The sequence below is a fragment of the Emiliania huxleyi genome (genome assembly GCF_000372725.1).
Source record: "Emiliania huxleyi CCMP1516 unplaced genomic scaffold EMIHUscaffold_282, whole genome shotgun sequence".
NCBI classification, from domain to species: Eukaryota; Haptophyta; order Isochrysidales; family Noelaerhabdaceae; genus Emiliania; species Emiliania huxleyi.
Window position 1 is genome coordinate 60989 of NW_005199913.1, and position 10331 is coordinate 71319.

Genomic DNA, 10331 nt, shown 5'->3' on the forward strand with positions numbered 1-10331 from the left:
GACATCGTGCCGCGCACCGTCGTGTTGCCAGGAGGCTCCGCGCCGCACGCCAGTGCGGTTGCTCTTGCTCTGGGCGGGAACTACGTCCGTCTCACGCACGAGCCGCTGCCCGGCACTGTCCCGGCTCTCTTGCGCGTCCTGGCCGGAGCGTATGAGCATCTACTGGCCCAGTCTGTTGATCTCGAGGACATCGAGCACGTCCTGCAGGAGCACAGCCGCAGCGAGGGGCAGCGGCATCTGTCACGGTGGGCGACGGACGCTTTCCTAGTGCCGACCCTGCAGCATTGCCTCTCGCGCGTGCTGTACCGCCGCCGGCTCAAGCGCGGCGGTCAGCCACACACTGTGGAGACCGAGGCCCCGAAGATAGTGGTGGTTGACTTGCCGGATGCGGATGACGAGCACGAGACGGACCTGCACCCGCTGGTCGGATGCGTCGTGCGCGTGCGATCGTCGGATTCGTCGGTCGCTTCCTGGCAAGTCGGCAGCATCGGGTTTGCGCACAGGTTTGACGAGAGGATCGACCGCATGATGGTGCTCTTGCCAAATGACTACTCCGGGGTAGACGATCCCGCCACACCTCTGCCGTTTCGGTGGATCAGCGTAAAGGAGGAGAACCTCGAGGCGTGGGCGGAGCACGACGCTGCGTGGGCGGCTGCCGTCGAGACGTACGTCGACTATCGCAATGTGAATGTGTGAATCATCGAGGTTCATCGCGAGCGGCTGCTGATTAAACTCAAAGTCTTGAACTCATGTAAAACTTACCCTGCTGGAATGTGGAAAAGAATCTGTATCTGAATCGATTTTGCTCCTTTTGATTCATGTACCAGTCACCACACAGGAACGCACCTTCACGCTCCAGACACCCTGCCCACCGCCGGTGGGATTTGTGGTTGCGTCCCCGGAGACAAGATTCAGAGCTCCCCAACCCCATCCCTTCTCACACTCAGATCTCTCACCATCGGACGATGGGTTCCACCCGCTAATCACACAGGGCGCGGGGTGACCCACATCATCACTGGCTCGCGGCAGTACGGACACTCCCGCATGAGCTCGGAGCAGGGACCGCAGGCGCACAAGTGGCTGCACGGCACCGCGAGGTGAGATTTCGGCCGCTCGAAGCATATGATGCACGACGTCTCGCCTCCCATGGTGGACTCGGGGGCAGCCGGCCGCCCCGTGTCGAGGCCGGCGTCCGCTAGTGAGACGGCAGCAAGCGCCTCGGTGACTGGCAGCTGCTGCTCCGCCGCCTCTGCCGCCTCTGGCTCGATCAAGCGCTCGATGGCGCTGACCCGCTCCTCGAGGCTACCCTCGGTCGCCGCGCCGAGGCTCGCCTCCAGCCGATCGACACGCCGCTGCAAGTCCCCCCCGCCGCCGGTCGACTCGCTGCTCACCGCCGCCTCGCACCGCGACACCCGACGCGCCAGCGCCTCCTCCGCATCCACCTCTGACCGACGCAGCGCCTCTGCAAGCTCCGCATCCTCGCGCAGCGCTGCCCGCTCCGCCGCACCCGCTCGCTCTGCCGCCTCGCGCTCCGCTCGCCTCGCCGCCTCCTGCTCAGCAGCCAGCTGCGCCGCCCTCTCCTCCTGCGCGCGAAGCTCTGCCGCAGCCTTCGCTCTCCGCTCCTCCTCGAGCTTGAAGGCAGGCGTCGCCTTCTTGGCCTCCTTGTTCTTCGCCTTGCCCTCCTTCCTATTCGCTTTCTTCTCGGCCGCCTTCGCCAGCCGCTTCGCCTTCTCCTCCTCCGCCCTCTTGTCAGCAGCCTCCTTCTCGCGCCGCTCTGCCTCTGCCTGAGCGGCCTTGCGAGCAGCCGCCGCCGCCCGCTGCTCCGCAAGCTGCGCCTCCTCTACTGCTCGTCTCTCCGCCTCCCTCGCCCGCAGCGTCTCCTCTACTGCCACGCGCTCAGCAGCCAGCTTCGCCTCCGCCTCTGCCGCAATCTCTCGCCTCTGCTCCTCCAGTGCCGCTGCATCCGCCGCCCGGCGCGCCTCGTCCACCGCCCGCTCTGCTTCGCGCTGTCGTGCCGTATGCTCGCGCTCTCGCGCCGCCGCCGCCGCCTCCCGCTCGCGCTGCTCGCGCCGCCTCTTGGCCTCGAGCGCCTTCTCCGCCGCCTTCTCTGCCGCCTCCGCCTCCCTCAGTGCCGCTGCATGCTCTGTGAGAGCACGCACGCACCCGGCGTGGTCCATCGTAGAAGTAGTGGCGTCGACAATAGCCAGCTTGGCCGCCTCATCCTTGGCATACTGCATCGCGGACCTGCCGTCCGCAGAGCGTGCCTTTGTGTCCGCGCCTGCCCGCAGCAAGCGCCGCACGACGGCAAGGTGGCCACCAAAGGCGGCGCCCATGAGCGCGGTGAAACCCAGCAGCCCACGAGCGCTACCCAAGTTGACCTCAGCGCCGTACCGGATCAGCGAGTCGACCATCCGCTCGTGGCCCTTGGTGGCGGCCACCATCAGCGCAGTGGCGCCGTCGCTCTTCTGCTTGTTGATCTCCGCCCCACGCCGCAGCAACAGCTCGACCACCCGCTCGTGGCCGTTGTTGGCGGCGCACATCAGTGCGGTGGCGCCGTTGCTGTTCTGCAGGTTGACCTCCGCGCCGCGCTGAAGCAACAGCTCGACCACCCGCTCGTGGCCCTGCAAAGCGGCGCGCATCAGCGCGGTGCCGCCGTCGCTCTTCTGCTTGTTGATCTCCGCGCCGCGCTGAAGCAGCAAGTCGACCACCCGCTCGTGGCCGTTGTTGGCGGCGCACATCAGTGCGGTGCCGCCGTCGCGGTTCTGCAGGTTGGCATCCGCGCGGCGCTGAAGCAGCAGGTCGATCACTCGCTCGCGGCCCTCCTGGGCAGCGAGCATCAGCGCGGTGACGCCGTGGCTGTTCTGCAGGTCGATCTCCGCCCCACGCCGAAGCAGAAGCTCGACCACCCGCTCGTGGCCATGGCCAGCGGCGTGCATCAGTGCGGTGCCGCCGATGCTGTCCTGCAGGCTGACCTCAGCGCCGCGCGCGGCCGCGCGTGTACGCCTCGTACACGCGCGGCCGCACGTGCGCTGACCGGTGCGGGAAGTCGGCTGGCTGCCTGGCCGGCTCGGCCGTTTAAATTCCTCTCGCACTCGGCGGCTGCCAAGCGAGGCTCATAGTCACCTTTCTACCTACCTACCTCATAGTGCGGATTGGCACGGCGCTCGTGGTCGGAGGGCGTCGCCACGGAGGCGCAGTTGGCCACCGGCGCGAGCTCAGCGACCCAGGCATTCGCGCTTGGCTAGCAGGCGCCGCTCTGCGAGCGAAGCGCGCTAACTCCCATTGCGCGGAGATACACACGAGAACCGAAATCGCGCCTCGAGAAAAGACGTACGTCCTAAATAAATAAATAAATAAAACGGGCAAACTCTGAGACGAGATGGGATTTAGGGACATGTGTCCCCGCCCTGCACGATCTTGGTGTGAGGGATCTTCAATCCGTGTCCCCTCACCCCTCGTCACAACCCGACACGGAAGAGCGGCAAGAGTTGGGGCTGCGGCTACGGCTGCGGCTATGAGAGGGGCCGGGGTCGCGGGGACGACGGCCGACTATGAAAATGAAACCTTTGCTGTGCGACGAAACCGAAGAGGAAATTCCTGGGGCCAGTTTTGCTGCGGGGTAAGGTAAGGTAAGGTAAACTTCTCCACACACACGAGGTGGTGGGGCAAGGGGGGGCAACCCTCGCATCTCCGCTGCGGGGTGCGGTGTCCTGGCACCTGCGCGGGCTCGGGCGGCTGCGGCACACCAGCAGCGTGCACAAAGCCTTACCATCGATCCGCACACGGCGGTCTGTGCACATATGCTACGACGTAAAGAGCTCAATCGGGTCCGAGCCGGGCGTCGACGCCGCATCGCGGGAGCAGCGCGCTGCGCACCTCCTCGACTGCAGAGGCGAGCGCGAGAGCACGCGCGACACGCCGCCTCTGCTCCGCCTTTGCCTCGGACATCAAGCGGTTCGCGGCCTCAAAGGACGCGCGCGCCCGCTCGACCTCGACGACGACCCGCCTGTTGGTGCCGATGCTCCGCTCCAGCATCGCGTGCCGGAGCCGTGCCCGCGAACGCCGCAGCGCCAACGCCTCAGGAGAGGACGCCGAAGCCCGCCCCAGCTCAGCCAGGGAGTCGGCCATCCGTTTCCCGACGCTGTCGTTCGCCGATGCTCGCGCCTGCGGGATGGGCGTGCACAGGGGGTGGGTGAGAGAGGAGCGGGGAAACGGGCAAAGGTGAGGGCCGCCGCCTCCTCTAGCCTGCCGAGCGCCGCTTGCCGCCTGCCCTCTTCCGCCGCCAAGGCGGCCAATGCGCTCTCAAGGTGCGCCACCTCGAGAGCCCAAGAGCGGACGGTCGCCTCCCGCGCCGCCATGCAGCCGCCGACCCGCTCCTCGAGCGACGCGGCCAGTCGCGCCGCCTGCTCGGTTGCCTCGGCCAACGCGCGCTCCTTTTCGCCCGCGAGCCGATCGGCATCTGTCGTCAGCGCCACCGCCGCGCCTTTGCGGGACTCCTGCAGAGCCGCCGTCGCCGACCGCAGCGTTGGGAGCACGTGGTCGTCTGACGTCTTGGCCGCAACGGCATCGACGTACGCAAGCAGCGCCTTCCCGACGCGCTCACCCAATGAGTGCGCGTTGGTCGGCGCCGCGTCCAGCCACGCAGCACTCCGCCGGCCACGCGTGGAGAGCTTATGCAGCTCATCCGCCACGAGAATCAGGGCGCGCTTCACGACCGCCGCGTCAGCAGAACCCAGCTCCCCAAGCCGCTCCCCGAGCTTCCTCTGCACAGCCTCTCCGCCTGCGGCAGCCACTCTGCCGAGTCGAGCGCACGGGCGCTGCAATGTCGCGCGGTCGGCCAGCGCGATCAGCCCGTGCTCGAGCGAGCGGAGGTCGTCCATTTGGGGGGGGGGGGTCGGGTTCACGGCGGGACTGCGGCGGTTTTCGTGCGCCGGAGGTCGACGGCGGGCGGCGGGCGCAGGTGAAAGAAAAATGCAAACAATTTCAACGCGGCTCGTAGGTAGGTAGAAAGGTGAAGAACACAATTCTAGGGAAAAGAATTCTTCCGGAAAAGAAAGAAAGCATACACGAATCGCCCAACGTGTGTCTGTGTATGCTGGCGCCGCCGCCCGCCGGCGGCCGCCGCGAGCTCGGCGTCGACGAGATTTCGGTCGTCCTTGCGCACCTTGGCGCGGCGCACGACGTGGCGGTGGCCGCTGCGCTCTCGCTCACGTGGCGCTCTGTCGCACTGCCGCGCCTCGCCTCTGAGGGAGTGCTGCGACCGGCAGACGGAGCAATACAGATTTTGGCGCGGTCGTTCAAGGCCAAGGACCCAACATTCGTCGCGTGCTCACCTGCCGCTTCGTTGGTGGCCATCGCCGAGTCGAGCCAGCACCGCATCGTCATCTGCTCGCTCGTGAACGGAGAGGTTGTGCGCACCCTCGGCAAGTTCGGTTGGGCGTCGGGCGCAGCCGACGGCCTCAATTACCCCAAGGGCCTCGCGTTCGACCCTAGCGGTGAGCACCTCTTCGTCGCCGACCGGTCGAATCACCGCGTCATCAAGATGAATGCGGCCACTGGCGCGGTCGTGGCCGGCGTGGGCAGCCGCGGCTACGGCGACGGGTGCTTCAAATATCCGCAGGGTGTGGCGCTCGCGGACACGGCGGCGCACGGCCCACTCGTATTTGTCTGCGACTATGGCAACGACCGCATCGTGGCGCTCGAGCCAACGGCGCTCGAATGGCGATTTGATGTAGGAGAGGTGTAGGACAGGTCATTCGAGACGTATGTTGTGAGTGTGCAATAGCGTGTTTTCGTTCATTTTACAACCAACCTGACCTGCCTCGGAGTATAGCTCCGCCACTCGGGAAGTACGCACACGCACACATGACAGCGAGGCGAGCGTTTAGCGAGCCACCAAGCTAGTCATATATATTTGTGCCATCGTTGAGCGGACAGACGCCGTTGGGCTCGCGGGGCCGTCACTCACTTCCACAGGTCCGGACGCACATCCTCCGGGAGGAAGTACGGAATGAAGGAGAGCAGCAGCACCGAGGACAGGATCAGGTTGGGCAGGCCGCCAGGTATCTTAGAGGCGAGCGCGTCCACGCCAGTGGCTATGCCGCTTGTTACATGAAACCCACTGTGGGACCCGGATGCCAGCACACGCGGCTAGATTTCATGGCGGGCCGCCTAGGCGCCGAGGCGAGTGGTGGCGCCGAGGCGAGTGGCAGCGCCGAGACCGCCGCCGAGGCGGCGGACGAGGACGAGGAGGCGCATGTGCTGCAGCTGCCATCGGGCATCGCCGCCGACGCGACCGAGTGCTTCGTCGTCGACGGCTCGGCGCACGAGGTGCACGTGTTTAGCACAGCCGACGGCTCCCGCCTGCGCCGCCTCGGTCAGCGCGGCACGTGGCCCGGCGAGTTTGAATTCCCGTGGGGCGTCGCGCTGTGGCGGCCGCCCGGTGCGGGGTCCGGCGGCGCGGCCGAGCGGCGGCTCCTCGTTGCCGAGGGCGCGGCGAGCGGCGGGCGGCGCGGCCGGCTGCAGGTGCTCGACGCGGCCGACGGCGCGCACCTGCAGACCCTCGTCACGCCGAGCGCTGGCCGACTGAGTGGGGTGTGCGTCGACGCCGAGCAAGCGCGCGTGTGCCTCGTCGACCACTCGGCCAAGGCGGTGCGCGTGCTGGCGCGCTGGGAGGCGGCGGACGCCGGGGCGGCGAGCCGGCCGAGCGAGCCGTCGACCAGCGAGGCCGGCAAGCCAGAGGTCGGCATCAGTCAGAACCTGCGAAGAGATCAGAGAGAGCTTGGTGGGTGAGTTTGCAGAGGTGTTCCCATTCGTGAGTTTGAGATCGCGATCTCGCGCCGTCGGCACCCAACATCGCGTGATTTCCTCGGCCGACACCGTTAATATCCTTAACGGTACAGAAAAAAGAAAATCGACGAGATCGACCGAGCACACAAGCGTGATCTTCGACGGACGCTACCTGGAACGGGCATGCGCGCCCTCTTCTCGCTGGTCGCAGTCACTACTGCTGCGGCGCTCACTGCACCGTATCACGCAGCGAGCCGTCACGCGGTGCACCACCGCCACGCTCCGCCCATCGCGGTCGCTCCCGCCAACGGCGCCTCCTCGCCGCTCGCCGGCGGCGGGCCGCTCGAGCTGCTGGAGCTGGGCGCACCGGCCGACCTGACAGTCGGCTCCGAGAGCCTCGACATCGATCTGGACCTCGATCTCGACGCGGCCGACCCGACCGCCGCCATTGAGCGCGCGCTCCGGTCAGAGGGCCGCGGCGGCGAGAGCGCGCTGGGCGGGGCGGAGGAGGACACGGAGGACGAGGAGGAGGAGTACGACCCGGAGCGGCCGCCGATTGCGTCGTTCGACGTGGGCGCGGCGACGGTCGCCGTCCTCGCCGCCAAGGGCATCACCCACTTCACGCCCATCCAGGCCAAGTCCTTCAGCCTGCTCAAGGGCGGCGCAGACATGCTCGGCCGCTCGCGGACCGGCACAGGAAAGACGCTCGCCTTCGCGCTGCCGCTCATCACGGCGCTGGCGGAGCTGCAGGAGCCGGGCGAGAGACTGCCGCGCGGCCGCACGCCCCGGATGGTCGTCCTCGCCCCCACGCGCGAGCTCGCTCGCCAAGTGTCGGAGGTCCGCGCCGCTTCCGACCGCCCCGCCCTGCCCCGCCCCGCCTCTGCCCCTCCTCTCCCCCCCCCTCTTGCCCCCCCTCGTGCCCCCCCCTCTTGCCCCATCCTGACGGCGGGTCGCCTCTTCGCAGGTCTGCTCCATGCTCGCCGCGCCGCACCGGCTTCGCACCGTCCTCTTCCACGGTGGGGCTGGGAGGGAGAGAGCCGAGACGCGGGGAGATGCGGGGAGATACACCCCTCCTCCGCACCGGCGCACCGCCTCCTCTCGGAGCCTTCTCGGAGCCTTCTCGGAGCCTTCTCGGAACCTTCGCGTAGGCGGCGTGCCATACCCGCCGCAGCAGCGGGCGCTGCGCGACGGAGTCGACGTGCTCATCGGCACGCCGGGCCGGATCATCGACCACCTCAACGAGGGGGCGCTCGACCTCTCGGCCGTCCGGTTCGCAGTGCTCGACGAGGCGGATGAGATGCTGACCATGTTCACAGCAGGAGGTGTGAAGAGACGCCGTTCACAGCCGGAGGTGTGAACAGGCGGATGAGATGCTCAACATGGGCTTCAAGTGTGAAGAGACGCCGTTCACAGCCGGAGGTGTGAACAGGCGGATGAGATGCTCAACATGGGCTTCAAGGACGACGTCGAGACCATCCTGCAGGCCCTCCGCACGCACACACTCACAACCACTCACTCACTCACTCACACACACACACACACACACACACACACACACACACACACACACACACACACACACACACACACACAATCTCCCGCGATCTCACCCACAACCTCCCGCGATCTCCCCCAGGCGACCGACGACTCGCTCCGCCAGACCGTCCTCTTCTCCGCCACTCACCCGCCCTGGGTCAAGTCGGTCGCGCGAGAGTACCAAAAGTCGCCCGAGCTGATCGACGTAGTCGGCCGTGGCCGCAGCGAGGCGGCCTCTCCCCCCCCTTCCGCCACCCGCCGCCGCCCCCCAAACACACACACACATGCGCACACATGCGCGCGCGCACACACACACACCAACCTCTCCCCCTCCCCCTTTGCAGGCGGCGTCGACAGTCCAGCACATCGCCGTCCTGACTCCTGACGCAGAGGCGAGCCGCGCGCGCACGCTCGCCGACCTCATCTCAGTCCACGCCACGGGCGCCGACACGCGCACCATCGTCTTCACCGCGACCAAGCGCGAGGTGGACGAGCTCTGCGTCTCTGCGGCGCTGGCGCCGCTGTCCGCGCAGCCGCTGCACGGCGACATCTCGCAAAAGGCGCGCGAGACCACGCTGCAAAAGTTCCGCGACGGCCACTTCCCCGTGCTCGTCGCCACCGACGTCGCCGCGCGCGGCATCGACATCGAGGGCGTCGACCTCATCGTGCAGTACCGCCTGCCGCAGGACCGGCTCTAGACACCCTCACCAAGACACCTCCAGGCCGCTGACCGTGCAGCACCACCCGCGGCAGGACTCGGAGTCGTACGTCCACCGCTCCGGCCGCACCGGCCGCGCCGGCCGCTCGGGCACCGCGATCCTGCTGCACTCGGAGCGCGAGCGGAGGTCGGTCGGCGACCTCGAGCGGCGCACCGGCATCCGGTCCGCAAAGCAGGGACCTCTTCCTGGACCTGTCCTGGACCTGTCCTGGAACCTTCCTGTAGGCATCCGGTCCGCAAAGCAGGGACCTCTTCCTGGACCTTTCCTGGACCTTTCCTGGAACCTTCCTGTAGGCATCCGGTTCGCGAAGCAGGGACCGCCGTCCGTCCAGACGGTGATGGGCGCCGCCGCCGCGCTCGTGCCCCGCCGTATCGGCACCGTCGACCCGCGGCTGCTGCCCTACTTTAAGGAGGCGGCGGCGGCGCTGCTCGAGGGCGACGACGCGCTGCAAAAGGTGGCCGCCATGTGCGCGGTCGTCGCGGGGCAGTCCTCCCTCTCGCAGCACTCTCTGCTCACTGGGGAAGAGCACCTCAAGACGCTTCTCGTCGAAGCGACGGACGGCGCTCCCCTCGAGGCGCGGCGACTCCAGATATGCCGGACCCCCCCCCATTCCGTTCTGCGCCCGCCGCACGCACTGCCCCCTCTGCCCCCCAAACTCTCGCGGTGGGGGCGCGCCGAGGACACCGGCACCACCGCGCGGGTCCTCCGTCGCCGCATGGGTACCGTCGCCGCGCCCCCTCCCGACGCAGGCCCGCGACGCGGTCGCCTCGGTCGCGCAGCTCGTCCCCTCCCTCAACGGCGAGCGGTGCGCCGATAGCATCGGCAAGATCCGGCAGTGCGCCTCGCCGTGCAAGGCGCGGGATGCCGAGAGAGAGAGAGCTCACCGAGAGACCGCCGAGAGAGAGTACCGAGAGACGGGCCAGATTCCGCCGAGATGTGGCCAAATCACCAGAGTGGAGGGCGGGGGGCAGGGGGGGCAGGGGGGGGGAGGCGGGGGAAGAGACGCGGAGGCGGAGGCAGAGGGGAGAGGGCCCGGAGGGGCGGGGGGGGGAGATCGCGGCCGCCAAAAAGCACCGCAGCGGCGACCTCTCCGCGTCGGCTGCGGTCGTCAGTTGCGGCCCACAGCGGAGCATGGGGATTCCGTGATAGACTGTCAGCCACGCCTTGCTTGTTCGGCTGACAGCAGAAGAAGCCTCACACATGCGCACGCACGACACACGTGGCGAGAGCCTCCCACCCACCCCTCTCCGGGCCCATATTGAGCGGGTCTCCGGAGTTGTTTTCGGG

General features: G+C 67.7%; 3 protein-coding genes across 3 annotated transcripts in view; all 3 read left to right on the plus strand.

The window, feature by feature from the left end:
• Positions 1 to 4971: 4971 nt before the first annotated feature.
• Positions 4972 to 5746, plus strand: EMIHUDRAFT_239108 (hypothetical protein; the record flags this gene model as incomplete). The annotated part of the gene is made up of 2 exons (XM_005776162.1): positions 4972 to 4995; positions 5144 to 5746. 2 exons carry the CDS (start codon positions 4972 to 4974, stop codon positions 5744 to 5746), a joined length of 627 nt encoding a protein of 208 aa, XP_005776219.1.
• Positions 5747 to 6010: 264 nt separating this feature from the next.
• EMIHUDRAFT_239109 (hypothetical protein) lies at positions 6011 to 6792 on the plus strand (the record flags this gene model as incomplete). The annotated part of the gene is made up of 3 exons (XM_005776163.1): positions 6011 to 6062; positions 6176 to 6420; positions 6559 to 6792. The coding sequence occupies 3 exons, from the start codon at positions 6011 to 6013 to the stop codon at positions 6790 to 6792; spliced, it is 531 nt and encodes a 176-aa protein (XP_005776220.1).
• A 162-nt stretch (positions 6793 to 6954) lies between these two features.
• The window catches only part of EMIHUDRAFT_443976 (hypothetical protein), a 4439-nt gene continuing 1062 nt past the window's right edge, over positions 6955 to 10331 (plus strand). Inside the window, exons 1-9 of the mRNA XM_005776164.1 lie at positions 6955 to 7626; positions 7754 to 7805; positions 7938 to 8077; positions 8219 to 8272; positions 8426 to 8554; positions 8670 to 9011; positions 9079 to 9199; positions 9338 to 9618; positions 9794 to 9898. Coding sequence (XP_005776221.1) covers positions 6973 to 7626; positions 7754 to 7805; positions 7938 to 8077; positions 8219 to 8272; positions 8426 to 8554; positions 8670 to 9011; positions 9079 to 9199; positions 9338 to 9618; positions 9794 to 9898 — 1878 coding nt within the window. The 5' untranslated portion in view covers positions 6955 to 6972. The remainder of the gene's footprint in view (positions 7627 to 7753; positions 7806 to 7937; positions 8078 to 8218; positions 8273 to 8425; positions 8555 to 8669; positions 9012 to 9078; positions 9200 to 9337; positions 9619 to 9793; positions 9899 to 10331) is intronic.